The 15,239-nt window shown below is 33.4% G+C and overlaps 1 protein-coding gene across 1 annotated transcript; it reads right to left on the minus strand.

The window, feature by feature from the left end:
* Positions 1–9,166: 9,166 nt before the first annotated feature.
* On the minus strand, positions 9,167–12,564 carry LOC136416702 (retinol dehydrogenase 12-like). The gene is made up of 4 exons (XM_066402008.1): positions 12,327–12,564; positions 11,953–12,273; positions 11,555–11,889; positions 9,167–11,503 (listed from the first exon to the last, which is right to left on the minus strand). The coding sequence occupies exons 1-4, from the start codon at positions 12,460–12,462 to the stop codon at positions 11,303–11,305; spliced, it is 993 nt and encodes a 330-aa protein (XP_066258105.1). The 5' UTR covers positions 12,463–12,564; the 3' UTR covers positions 9,167–11,302.
* Positions 12,565–15,239: the final 2,675 nt, after the last annotated feature.

Genomic DNA, 15,239 nt, shown 5'->3' on the forward strand with positions numbered 1-15,239 from the left:
GTCAACTTCTAAAGAAAAAATTTGCAAAATGGATAAGTTGGGCAGAATTTTTGCATTGCAACTTGATGATTCTATTAAAGCAAATTTATATCATAAATTTCTCGAGATAAAATAATTGGACTTGAGGACAAAGATAAAACAAAAACTTTAAAATTTGCTTTTCTCAACGGTTTTTTTGGTTTGGAGCAGTAAAGCTAATTGGCGGCAACAATCCTTACTCTTTTTGACCATCTACCTGTAAGATCTAAGACACTCCTTATGTAACGTCCATAGGACTAGCAGTAGTTTTTTTAATAACAAATATGGGAGTATTGGCGAGAACGAAATGTTATTTTTAATAGATTATTGTGATAATCAGTGGACAATATAATTTTGTTTAGACGCAATGGGCATCGTTCCCCAAGTGTCGAACCTTTGTTTATTTGTTTGGTTTATGGCGAGCCTGCGAGCTCGGATCTTGATTTTGATGTGCCAGAACCAACTGGTCCGTTCTAATGCAGACAGTTGTGGTAAATTTTGTTTTAAGTTAATATACGATTTTACGTATTCGTTGCCTTATTATAACTTTATTGCCTAAGTTATATTAATAAAAAGTGCCATTTGATCCACAATATTTGAGAAAATGCTTATTAAATTTGCCATCCAAGTAGTTAGCAGTACGATTGCCGCTTTTCTAGAAACATACATATTATATGCATTTAGAAGCATTAGCAGCTCCAGAAGCTAAGGAAACATCCTATGTCTCGGACATGTTCGACAATTTGTTTATTTTTTTAATACCCGTATCTCGACCTGTAATATACTTAAATTACACAAAAAACCTTTCCAGGGTAATCCCATGTTCCAAGTTGAATTTTTAGGTGAAGTGATAAATTTTTTATTATGTTTATCATTCCACAATAAAAGTACCAACAGAAAAATGCATGTAAAATTAATCAATTATTGGAGAATCCCAACAAAATCTGTTCTTCAGTTGTGGTCAAACTTATAAAACAGAAATTTCACATTTATTTTAACATGACAGTTAAATCAGGACTGTGTGCAAAAATTATTTTAGCTTTATAAGAAAGCAGCATAGAAAATCCTAGATTGATTGCATTTCAAAAATAATTTAAAAAATGCAATCAATCCCACTCCAATTCAATGTATGCGACGTTTTAAGAAATCATTACATACAGAGGGATATGTATTTTATTGAAGATTTTTATCCTGTTGTCACGTAATTTTCCGATTTTTCTTCGTCTAATTCATCACTGCTCATTCAAACAGACATGTCCTATGAAAATCGTCTTTCCATGACAATCGATAGGTGCGATTCTGCCTTTAATAAAACAAAATGCATTATGTTATAAATACACCATTGTGGTATTTATAAAAAATATTCTAAAATGTACGAAAATTTGAACAGTACAGACCTATTTATTCATTGCAAAGCTTACAAACGAAATGAAGCTACATATTAAATGAACATTTATCATTTGGTAGCCTAAAAATACCGCATGCCTCATGTTATACATTATGTTTATTTGCAAATGAACGCAAATTTTTGCTTAACAACTTAATTGTGCTTTTAAAGCAAATCGAGTGTAAGCATCTATATTTAGGTTTTCCTATTTATTTTGTAAATTTTCATACCAAATTAAAAATTTATAAAAAAAAATTTAACATCTAAACTTCATTACTGAAGAATAAGATATTTTTGGCATTGTGAGCAGTAATTGAAATTAAAAAAAAATTCCCCACGTCTCATCAATCAAAATCATTATTGTCAAATTGAAGATATGCTAATGCAAAAATTTTAGGAATATTCGTTGAAAAAGTGTAACTAAACTATTGCTATCGACATTTCTAGAGGTAGGATCTAGAGGTAGGACCCGATGCAGGAACTGCTGCATCAAACCATACCATATATGTATACCTAACATGAACTGGAAAGGGAGGATGTCCAGGGCCAACAATAAAACTGTTTAACCAATAGAGTTAGTAGATCGATATAGTTGAATTTAGGAATTACCTAGATTCGTATTCTGCTCAGACTTAGGTGGTTCCAACTCCTCAAAATATATATTCAGGGACTTGTACTGCAGGCCATATACGATTCTTAATTGAGGAACAAAATTAATTTTAATTAGATACCTTATAAGTTTGGCTCTTCCAGTGCCATGTCTATAAAAATAATCGAATACACCATTAATATACACTCATTTTCACATGAAATGCACCACCCAGTAATAATAATAATTAAGTCTTGTAATTTTGGCAAAATAATGCTTCATAATAGAATATCAAATGATCAGACTTTCAGTAAAAAAGAAAGAATACTGGTGGTTTTTTTGTCATCGACCTATTAGATTTTTTATTCAATTGTAAATAAAAAAAATAATATTTACATCGAAATATCAGTTTATTTTGTTGTTGAACTGTGAACAAGACATCTCAAAATGCCCCCAGTGAGACAGCGTCGAAATTTTTCCCACGTTTCGGATTTTGATAGAGGGCGAATTATCGGCATGAAGGAGGGTGGACTTTCTTTTCGTGAGATTGCCCGAAGAATGAATCGGAACCACACCACGATTGCGAGAATATGGTCTTCGTGGTCTGAAGAAAGGGTTCAGCGACTTCGTCCAGCTGGACGTCCTCCCCGTAGCAGCAACGCACGTGAAGATCGACTTCTTAGACGGATGGCCATTGGTGATCGATTTCAAACAACAATGTCTGTTGCAGTAGATTGGATGGGAGCTCTAAATCGTCGGGTGTCGATGATAACAGCTTACAGAAGAATTTCGTCTTTTGGCCTGCATTCATACCGCCCAAATCTACAACTGCCAATAACCGCCCAACACCAAGTTTCCAGATTGGCCTGGTGTCAAGAACGAATTGATTGGAATCATGAGTGGAACAATATCGTCTTCAGTGACGAGTCGCGATTTTGTTTATGGATCAATGATGGTCGTAGAAGAGTCAGACGATACCGAGGTGAAAGAAGAAATTTGCAATTTTCTGAAAGGCGTCACACAGCTTTAACACCTAGTGTTATGGTCTGGGGTGCGATATGTGTTGGCCGAAGATCTTCTCTTGTGTTCGTTCCAGGCACCCTAAACGCACGTCGCTACATTGACAATATTCTGAGGCCAGTATTAGTATCTTTCATGCAAACTTTACCAAATGGCATTTTCCAACAGGATAATGCAAGACCACATAGTGCGAACATTACTCGAAGATACCTGGAAGAAGCACAATTGGAAATACTGCCTTGGCCTGCACGGTCACCGGACCTATCGCCCATCGAACATCTTTGGGATATGATGAGTCGCCGTCTTCGAAATTTACCGAGGCCTCCAAACAATGTGGATGACCTACGACATCATCTTGAGGTAGCATGGAATGAAATACCCCAGGAAGATATTGATCATTTGTTGCAAAACATACCGCGAAGAGTACGTTCTTGCATTGCCATACGAGACGATGTCACTCATTATTAATTTTTTCATTATCAAATGTTGTATCTTTTAACTGAAAGTCTGATCATTTGATACTCTATTATGAAGCATTATTTTGCCAAAATTACAAGACTTAATTATTATTATTATTGGGTGGTGCATTTCATGTGAAAGTGAGTGTATTAGGAGATATATTCAGTTAGGGTGTAGCGTCATATAGGTCCCGTATTCTATTATATAACGGTTAGCTGATAATATGGCCTGTCATAATGCGACCCTGGAGAACCTGGAGGAATTTTTCTTAAATATTGGACACCATTTACATTCCCTACACTGGTATTCCATATATTAGAAAAGGTAGAATGACATATTTATACAAAAGAGGTTTGTTTGCTGTCAAAAGAGATTTCGAACATTTTAAGGGTTCGCATACAGTAACTAAAGTTAAAGGAAAAGTCCACCACTTTTGATTTGATTTGATACAGCACAATCTAGCTTTACGAGTTAAGAGTTTACAAACTGAGCTGCAAAGGTTCAGGGTCACTAGTATACATCAATTCACACATTGCTACCAGTTTAAAGAGTCAATGTCTGTTGAGGTTCCTTCGATAAACGAAAACCACGAAAACAACAATTTGGTTTACGAAAGTGGACTGTATTAAATTTCACTTATATAAATAATGGTAAAGTATTGGTCTAAGTATGAAGTGGGAGTTTGCTTAGTTGGGAAGATTACGAGTTACGTTTACGATCACATGTCTAGAGCGAGCACTGGTCAAAGAGAGCAAAATTACTGCGATCATCCCTTAAGTACTAAACCCGAGGAACTCCACCCAGGGGCGCACCAATACCAGACGCCATTGCGGGCAATGGTCGCGCCTAAGGTCATAAAATCGCCGCCATCTGGCAAATACCTATACAAGTCGCTTTCATTGAAGTATTGCGATCCGCCGAATTGCGGATCGCGGCAAAGGTCCAATTTAGAAAGCTTCCTTTGACTAGTAGCGTATTTCCCAGCCATAAAGAGCCCTTCGATATGGCCTGATGGGTACGATGGTCTGGCGCCCAGATGGAATCCTTCAAATACGTATCGATGCCCATGGGCGTAACTTAAGGGATGAAAGTACAAAACAAATTAACTAAGCAAACTACGCCAAGAAACAATAACCTAAAGTCCTTAACAATGTCAACAGAAAGTGTCACCAAATGTTACAGCATTGTGAAGAAATGCCTCCTTTTTATATTATATCTCTCTTTGACCGTATTATGTTTACTGTCGAAACGACATTGCCTATCACATACACCACCGTCCATAAGTATTTGCCCACCTCAAAATGTTCATCTAATCACATTATACCTTAAGGTTTACTATAGGTACTATTTAAAATTCATTTTGAATATAAATTGCCTTTATTTACAAATTTAATCTTAAACATTAGTCTCGTCAACATGACCACCTTTATTTTTTATAACTGCTGCAAATAACTGTAGCATTCTTTCAAGTAACTTTATTAGCGTTTCACTTGATATTAAACGCCATGCTTTTTGCTACATCCTCCACAGGGATTCCTGAGATGATGGACACTCACTTCTTATCCTTCTTTCGAGCTTATCCCACAATAACGCGATGGGATTTAGGTCAGGTGACTGTGGTGGCCACTCCCTCACCTCAAGTTTATTTTCGGTTTTTAATTGATTCAAATAAGATTTGCACAGTTTGGAATTGTGTTTCGGATCGTTGTTCTGTTGAAAAATAAATTTCTGCCCGAAAATACGATGTTCAGAGGATAATATTAGCTTCTTTAAAATGACCAAATATTGTTCTTTCTTCATTATTCCATCCATTATTCTTAAAATTAAAAAATACTGAGATGGGCAAATACTTATGGACGATAATGTAGGTATAACTTAAAAAAACCCATTTAAAACTAGAGAATATATCACTTCCATAGTGAATATAATACAATTTTGACAAGAAAAACTACCGATCAATATTTGATCTTGCCTTAAAAAGTGAATGAATTGAAGAAATTCTTGTTCGATTATTTAACATCCTTTTTTCGAAGTATTAATGAGTCCCTAGAGATCAATTTTGCAGTTTTTTTTTGTTTCTTCGATATTTTCTCTAAAATAACGATTTTAGCCGAAATTTTGTAAATATATAGGTGTTAAACAATTTCCAACATTTTTTGTCAGACACATAGATAATTTGTAAAGGGAAAATCACAAAATAGTTTGAAAATAAAATTTTCGACATATTTAACTCATTTTAACTCTAATGAAAAATGAAACGTATTCAGTTTTCATCATTGCGAACTGTCAACAACATACTACGGATCCATAAGCCTATGTTGAGTACTAATTTGCGTGTGAAAAGTGTACTTTTCACACATTAAACGCGAACCGATAATCTGTCCAATTTTACTTATTTCTAACTATTTGAAAACCGCAATTTTTCTATTATATATATTTATATTATAAATAATATAATAATATATATAATAATATAATATAATATATTAATATATAATATAATAAATAATATACATACAATATGTATATACACCGCGGTAATTTGAAAATGTTGTACCCTAGAGATATCAATCAAGAGTACCTTTTTCATGAAAAGTAATTTGAAATGTTATAATTTGTCTTTATGTCATTGAGAAAACGGTGTTTAAAAAAGTTATAGCAAAATCTTTTTGAGCCCCCCCAAAAGCACGCCTCTAGTTGACATTTTGCAAAACAGGATATATCAGCTTCTCCAACGTGTCAAGTGACATTAATACTCCAAATTTGGTGATTTTAACTGCTGCCTTTTTGCCGTAATTCCAAAAAAACGTTTAACACAGGTCATTTCAAAGAGCTGCAGTTCTTCAGGAAGGAATTTTTGACCATATAATCTTTCATTTCTTTTTGGTCTCTCAATTTCCGGATACCTCGTATATTTGTCACATATTTGTAATTTTTACTTGTAAACTTTGATAGAAGTTTGATCATATATGTATAATATAACAAGATCTAATATTTTATCGAATAAATTTTATTTGTAAGCACATTTTAGTTATTATTATCTAGCGAACACACCAACAAAAAACAAAAATTACAAGTGCTTTAGCACGATGGATTTTTTGCGCTGCTGTTGAGTGCATTCGCTTAAGAAAGTAATGATCAAAGTTTGTATAGAGTCAAAATTTATTGGATGAATCATGTGGTCGAATTATATTCGGCTGGACAAATGCCCAAAAAATCTTCTCACTCTTCTTCGACGTAAGCACAATTGCATCTTTAAAGAAATGCTTACTGTGTTACTGAAATTCTTTTGAATGTTCACCTGAAAGTTTACATAAATAGAATGAATGGAAATGTACTCAAATTTTCCACATTCATCATTTATTCAAAACATGATTGACTCTTTGATAATAACACGTAATATTTGACAATAAATAAACGATTCTCAAATTAAAGTAAATTTTGGAAAATAATCATGAATGGTCATATTATCTTGACGACACTGATAAAAATCTGTTTTTTTATCTGCCTTAAAAATCATGCTTTTATGCATGCCAGAAATACTTATTCAGTAGTAAATTGATATGATTGGTTGGAATTCTAATGTGTTTTAGGATGAGTGCATTTGTCACGATAGAATTTACTGAAATGAAATTTCTGTTAGTATCTATTACTGTGATGACAAGTGTTATTAATAATGAAATATCCGACTTAATGTAGGAAAGGTGGTAAATTAAAATCTCAATATTATTGATTTTTCCCGTCTAACTTTTTAATAATCTAATATTTTTTTAAATAAATTTAAACAAAATCAAGAAGACATTTTTGATGACTAAAAACACTATGACGAACTCGTGCAAAAATCACTTATCATAATCGTAAGATATTGTGCCAAACAAAGTGCCTCGCTGTTATCAAAAGTTGTACAATAGATCCTTTCACGTAGTTCAACCTCTGAATTAGTTTGGGTTTAACGACGACGATTCATATATGTATGGGGTGGTTCCCTCTTATAATTGTTTTTTGCATTTGCCAAGAGTTAAATAAATCAAAGTTCCAGGTTAAAATAGACGAGAATGATTGCTAAATTTTAAGTCCCTTTAGTTAAGCCGGAAATGATACAAGAATTATAATTATAAATGAGGCCTCAAAAAGATATTTCGATATTTCGGTTCTCCGTGTCGTTCCAAATTCAACATTTCTTACAATTTTGATCCAACATTTTGAAAATATATAAAAATATTTAATAGGGTTCAATGTTATTCCATTTTTTACAGTTAAGAAACTGGCCGATTTGAGGCAGAGTGAAGCCGGCTATTATCCTATCTAGTATTATTTAAAAAAGAACTAAAAGTTGTGTTACGTAACGGTTTCCAACATTTCTAGGACATAAGATAATTAAATTAATTGTGCTTAAATGTGTGTACTTAATACCACTCCCTCCCACCACATCACAAGAAAACTCTGAAATGTTAGTTACCTTGTAACAAAGCTTAAACTATATTTATTACAAAAAAAACAATAGCAATATAAAGACTATAGTGTTATTAACTGTTCTCTAGTTTGGAACAGACTCAAGAAAAATACGTATATACATAGTATATGTGTACGTACATACATGTGCAAAATAATAACAGTTTGCAGGTACTTTTTAAGAAAATCCTTTAGTTTTAAATAAATTTCAATAATTTATTGTTTTTTCTAAGAAACATAAAAGTTCACTAATTACGCCAGGAAAAGCAAAAATACAATTTATTGAAAAAATCCTTATTCAAATTTAAAAAAAAACTACATTCTTCTGTCACAAATAAATGTTCCAAAAAACCAGCAGTCTTTCTTAAAAGTTAGAGGGAATGAAAAGGAAACTATTAAAATAAAATAAAAACAACTTAATTAAGCAAATTAATATTAATACTTTATATTGTACCCTTTTTGGGCAATAACATCTCCTCGGTATTGAATCGACTAAGCGTCGACCTCTCAACTGGAATTGCGTTCTAGTATCCTAGACAATTTCTCACATATCTTCATTATTAGTTGGCTGCAGAAACTTCTTTTTTAACAATTTGCCCACAAATGCTCAATTAGGTTAAGCTCCGAAAAATGAGCAGGCCACTTCAAAACCTCAACCTTATTGTTGGCAAACCATGCCCTTGCCCTTCTGCTTGTATGTTTAGGATCATTATCCTGCTTAAAAATTCATCTGATGGGCATGAAGAAAAAATACATTTTCCAGGATATCAACATAGACAATTTGGATCATGACGCCCTCAGTGCAATATGTCAGACCTATAACGTAATACGAAAAACCATCCTATGCCATTATGGAAGACGCACTATGTTTTATAGTTTTCAGGGTATATTTTGGGTTGTATTCAGATTGTGGAGGTCTTTTAACATATTGGCCCTGTTCAGAAGAACAAAAAGAACAATTTTTGATTCGTCTAACCAAAAAATATTCCTCCATCTAGATGAAGACCAATGGGCATGCTCTCTTGCAAGTTTTAGGTAGTTAGAGCTTTGTCGGTCAATTAGTTTCCTTGGGCCTCTCACATGTAAATTTACTCTCCTATTTTGTATTAATATATTAATGTAGAAGTACTCATGTTAATTCCAATTTGTGTTTTTATTTGTTTCGATGTTAAGAAAGGAAATACTTTCACCATTCTTTGTATTTGTTTATTATCCTTTGACGTAGTTTTTCTTTTTCTACCATGCGTTTCTAGTTTTTTTACAAATTCTTTTCTATTTTTCTACGGCATTGCTGATTATTTCAGAAAAAACATTTCAATACATTTTAATTAAATTTTTAACTTTTCCTTTAATTTCTAAGTGTTAAAATCCTGTTTCACATTTCTGTCGTACGATGAGCTTTTCTACTCATAGTATTCAGACTAAAAATATTAATGTACAGTTAAACCTTACAATTTAAGTTATATTTACCTTAAATGAAAACTTTAAAATATTTAACCAACTACAAAATGAAATTCAACAAAATTTTAATTATTACGACAATCAACACTGCTAGTTTTTGCACAGGTCTATATGTATGAGATTCATATAAATAGGGGAATCCCAAAAAGTTTCAACATAAGGTGTCTGTAATTGTACTGATTCAAGAGCTGATACAGTATCATGAGAAGGCATTTATGACTCTCAAAAAACATTATCTAAGATTAATAATCAACCCTTCGCAAAACTAGTCTTAGCGTTGCTATTATCTTACACACCACTGTATATACAGGGTTCGCCATTACTGCGGCCTCGGTTTCTGGTGTGTTGGTATGACTATCAATATAAAATTAGTACTTTACTTATTTATAATGGAAAGCTGCATGATTTTATATTTTTGTTTACACAGGGTGTTCCGTTTTTACTGCGCAGCATAAAGTTACACTTTTTTAAGTAGCAACCTATAGTTGTTTTACGTCGTTCGATGAAAGCTTAATTTAGATGAAAAATGCTTTAAATTTTTTTAAATTGGTGTGGCTTTGCCATATTAGTGTAATTTCTTTAAAAAATGTAGTATCAGAAAGGAATGGTCTCAAAACTGGTGTTTTTTGAAATTTTAAAATTTATTTTTGTGAATTCGTAAATGAATGTTAAAAGTACTTAAAAACTTTAAAACGTTTTTTTTTTAATCCACTATACTTTTTTGTATGAAAGAGCTAATTATCAAATCTTTCAAATTGCTGAAACTAATTTTTTTAATTCCTGGGCACTTTTAATTTTTTTAAGGGTTTCTAATGCAGCCTTTAATTCTCTATCGATTTGCAGTAGTATCTTTTTTCTAACATTTACAGTTTTGGAGATATTTGTAAATTTTTAATTAAATTACAACAGGCATTATTTTAATCTATCAGGTTTATTCTAGCAGGTTTTGCTTCTAGTTAATAAAAAACACAAGTTATTTATTTTATTTGGTTGTTATATTATTATCTATCACTACCTTTCGCTTCATTCACTTTCGATTAAAATGAATTTTCCACAAAACGAATTAGTAGATATGGTGTTTATTTTAGGTGAATGTGAAAAAAAAAATGTTGTGGCTTCTCGTGTTCATAACCAAAAAAACCCTGATCGCAGTCCTCCCAAGTGCCCGTGCATTACAAAAATTATTGTTTCGATTTGAACAGGATCGGTACGTTATAAGCTACATATTTAAAGAAAAACTGTCAGAACAGAAGAGGCAGAATTTATAATATTACAGGCTGTGGTTGAAAGTCCAAATTCTAGCACCGATTAAATTAGTGAAGCACCGGGTACAATTAGTGGTACTTCAGTAAGAAGAGTACTAAAACGCTACAAGTATCATCCATATCACATTGAAATGCATCAAAAATTAACTATAGGGGATTTTAACTTAAGAACAGCTTTATAGTTAGGTCTCCCACGTGTCAATGGTTGGGAGCTGAAGACATGGGTGATCCGACTTAAGGGTAACAATTTATGATGTCAAAATTGCTTACACATGTAAGTTCGCTTCTTTTATTTCGGGTGAAACAAAAGTATCCTTAAGTTGGATCATCCATGTCTTCAACTCCCTACCATTGACACGCGAGAGACCCAACTGTATATTATACGTAAGGTTGATGAACCTAAAAGGGATTCTGCAGAAAAACGGAAACATTACAGTCATCCAGTTATACAATGGTTAAACTTTAACAAATTTTTCCGGAAAATTTTTAAGGATTTTAAAAAAAAATTTCTTACAAAATCAACTTAGTTTTTCATGACAAACCTATCTAAAATTTTATAGATAAGTTGTGAATCAGCCTGTATATTTTATATTTATACAAAGGTACCAGGAACCGAGACTAGAGTAATGTCAAACCTTGTATATATGCACATTATAATTTTTCTTCCGGTCTTAATTGAACTAGCGATTCCATTTTTTCCCAGATCTGATTGCACATTACTGTATTTTTTAACAATGACGGACATGGGTAGATTGTTGACATTCCAAAGCCCCAAATAAATTGCCCTGTTGTGTCTTTATATTTATCTGAAATAGCAAGCCTGAATGTCGGTTCAGCAGTGGCACGTATTTTCTAAAAAAAATTATTAGAAAGTTTTCCTTACAAAGTTCTAGCTCAACTTACCCGAGCATAGAAAACACAAAACTGTATAAAACATTTGCTACATCTGTCAAAGACTGTGAGGTCATGTTTATAGTTAAGACATTGAAATATACTAGAGTTTGCCAAACCAGGGTGCGCAGCATTTGACTTAATTCCATGTTTTTTTAGTTTCTCCGACAATATGTTGGACACAATAATCAAAGCCAGCTTGGTGTTTCCATAATGACGAAGGTGATGGAAATAAAAGGTATTTACATCGTTAGTACTCTCTAAAGATTCCACCGTTAAATTGTTGTAAAATGCTGCAACGGATGTTGTAAAAACAATGCGAGGATCTTCGGACTTTTTCAACAAGTCTGCAATTATTATATTTTACATGTTACGAATTCAAAATATAATTAGAGAAAATTTTAATTTACCTATTAGTAAGTGAGTAAGTAAAAATGGGGAAAGTGCATTCACTTGTACTACACTGTCCAGCCCATCTTCTGATATTTCAAGTTCCATTCCCACTCCAGCATTGTTAATTAGTATATCAATTTTGGTTTCGGTTTTATGGATTTCTTCGGCAAATTTTCTTACAGATGTAAAAGATTTAAAGTCCACGTTTTTTACACTGACATTCGTATTATGAGTCAAGTGCACTATCTCGGATATGATTTCTTCTCCATTAGTTCGACAACCAATAATAACTTTGCAGCCTCTAGATGCTAAATACTTTGACACTTCCAACCCAATTCCTGCAATGAAATTGTTGTAAACATTCTTATAACTAATAGTGAAATTTGCTTACCTCTAGAACCTCCGGTTACAATTGCAACTTTTCCCACTAAACACTCATAACCATCATAAGGTGGTAAGGCCGTTAGAATTTCTATAATTTTTATGATAATTGCCACCCCTAGAATAGCAATAAATAATGTAAACATTCTAATTGGAGAGAAGCAAGTAATGAACAATAAGAGATTATTCAAATATGTGAATACACATGCATGCACGAGGTCTATCAATTTAAACCAATATTAAGTCATAAGCTGATATCAAAAAGTGCCTGCACTGTTAAACTTTGTAAAAAGAAAGCTCAAATTAGCATTACGTATAATTTTTAAATTACTGGTAATTAGCGAGTCAAACTACAGCAAAATTTACTTTAAAGGTGGGAATCAATACAATGTTAATCCAGCGCCAGCGTCAAGAGATACTCTATTGAGCTAGTGGTATTGGTGGAAATATTTGTGTTCTTGTGTGTGTCTGATTTTAGTTGCAAACACGTACATTGAACAATTAAATCATTTTTAAAGACATATTACTTGAATTTAGTCTCAAGTAATGAATACCTAAAAATATATTTTATACAATGTGTTTATTAGGATATATAAAAAGTGTACAACCAATTGTAAAAATTAATTTTTACTGCTACGTCCCGCTAACGTCCCGGTTTGGCAATAAGTAAAGTAGTAAGATCGAAACAGTCATCACAACGTTTATTGATTTGGCAATGTCGAGATTTCGACCTAACTACTAATTTAAGGTACATTTCATCAACCACCGAAACAATTTTTTCATTAAGACATTATCCATCATCATATCATGTATTAACTAAACAGTGATTGAGATAAAAAGTTATACAAGGTGTCCATTAAACATACGGCAAAAAATTAGAGGGTTATTCCCTGGATTATTCTAGGAATATTTTGTTCTTTGATGATTTTTGAAAAGCCTCTTTGTTCCGAAGTTACAGGGCAAGAAATATAGCAAGATTTTGTTACTAAATATTACATGTAAAGTTTCATAATCTACAAGAAGTGTTGAAAATGACTACTTCCAGCTAGGATGCATGAATTTAATCTTCTCCTCATTGATTGCTGAATTCTTTTAAAGACACCAGGGTCACTTCTTATTGAATTACACCCAGCCATGATCCGATTTTTCAAATCTTCCACATTTTCCACTGAAGTATTATAAACTAATGACTTGAAATGACCCCTTACTAAATAATCCAAGGAATTTAAATCCGGAGATCGAGCAAACCATAAATGAGGTCCACTTCGAAAACGATTCTCTTCACCGACGAAGCAAATTCCTCAAGAAATGGATTAGTCGAGATTGTTAAGGCCTTTACGTTATTACTTTTGGTGTAGTTTGCCTAGTTAATTTATTTTGTACTTTTATCCCTTAAGTTACGCCCATGTATGTAGAATCGCAGTTTACCGTTGAGGTATTCTTATAGATAGGAGTTACTTTTACGTTCAATACATGTCAGATAGTAGGAATTAACTTTAAGATTGTCATACCCCTAGGGTACGACCCTGGTGGGCATTAGTTGGGGCATGGGAACTTCCCATGCCATGCCTTGTCGGTATTGGAAATCCCCGCAATAAACCTGGTCGGCATTGGAACTGTGTGTAATATACTTTATCGGCATTGGAGCTGCCCTTGATAGATTCCGTTGGCTCTATAGTGGCAGTTCCAATTCCCAGCTAAGACGTAACGGTTTGGTGCGGCGGGTGCTGCAGATGGCACCCTAACCAGGGTACGCCCATGGTTTATCACCATGGGTTTTAGTATTTAAGGTTTTGCAGGGCATGTACAAACTCTCCTTTCTTCTAGGGTCGGTTGTCGTTGACAACTCAGAAGTGGCGTCTGCGCTCGCAAATTCATAAGTTACTTTGTACTCTGTTTTGTTCACTTTACATTAATAAACGCATATTTATAACTCTTTTTCTGACCTGTGATTTCATTATAAAATATAAACACCATCCTAGATTTTCAGTAGTATCGAGCCCGATGCTACATGTATATCGATACTTATGTTGAGGATTCCATCTGGGTGCCAGACAACCGTACCCATCAAGCCATATCGAAAGGCTCTTTATGGATGAGAAATACGCTCCTCGTCAAAAGAAGCTTTCTAAATTGGACTATTGTCTCGATCTGCAATTTGGCGGGTCTGCAATACTTCAAATAAGAGCGACTTATTTAGGTATTCACCCGATGGCGGCGATTTATGACATCAGGCGCAGCCATAGCCCGTAAGGGCTCTTGGTAGTGGTGTGCCCCTGGTTAGAGCTCCTTAGGTGTAGTGCTTAAAGAATGAGCGTAATAGATTTGCTTTTTTGACCAATGCTCGTTCTAGACATGTGATCGTAAACATAGTTCGTAATCTTCCCAGCTAAGTAACCTCCCACTTCATACTTACACCAATATTTTGTTATTATTAAAATAAGTGAAAATTAATACAGTCCACTTTCGTAAACCTAATTGTTTTCGTGGTTTCGTTTGTCTAAGGAACCTCAACAGAGGTGGACCTCATAATGAGTACTTAACCCGAGGTAGTCATTTTCAACAATTCTCATAGATTAAGAAGCATTACATGTAATATTTAGTAATAAAATTTTGCTATTGTCAAAAATTTTTTTCATACTGTATCTTAGGAACAAAGAAGCTTTTCAAAAATCATCAAGGAACAGAATATTCTTAGAATAGTCCAGGGAATACCCCTTTGAATTTTTGTTGTATGTTTAATAGATACCCTGTATAAGAAAACTACCTGTAACAGATGGTAGTGACGACAGTGTGAAACGAAGATTCACCAGAAACCCTTGTAATATCCTCAGCAAATCTATCTCTAATCTGACGGTTGTGACAAACGGGTGTCAGGATTTGCCATAAGTAGGGTAGAATTTTCAATAGTAAGTTTGAATGA

The sequence above is a fragment of the Euwallacea similis genome, chromosome 24 (assembly GCF_039881205.1).
Source record: "Euwallacea similis isolate ESF13 chromosome 24, ESF131.1, whole genome shotgun sequence".
In the NCBI taxonomy this organism is placed as follows: Eukaryota; Metazoa; Arthropoda; class Insecta; order Coleoptera; family Curculionidae; genus Euwallacea; species Euwallacea similis.

Coding starts and splice junctions, on each gene's coding strand:
- LOC136416702 (XM_066402008.1), bottom strand. CDS start 12,462: ATGTTTACATTATTTATTGCTATTCTAGGGGTGGCAATTATCATAAAA. Junction 11,890..11,952: donor ACTTACTCACTTACTAATAG/GTAAATTAAAAT, acceptor TAATAATTGCAG/ACTTGTTGAAAAAGTCCGAA. Junction 11,504..11,554: donor TTTGTGTTTTCTATGCTCGG/GTAAGTTGAGCT, acceptor AATTTTTTTTAG/AAAATACGTGCCACTGCTGA.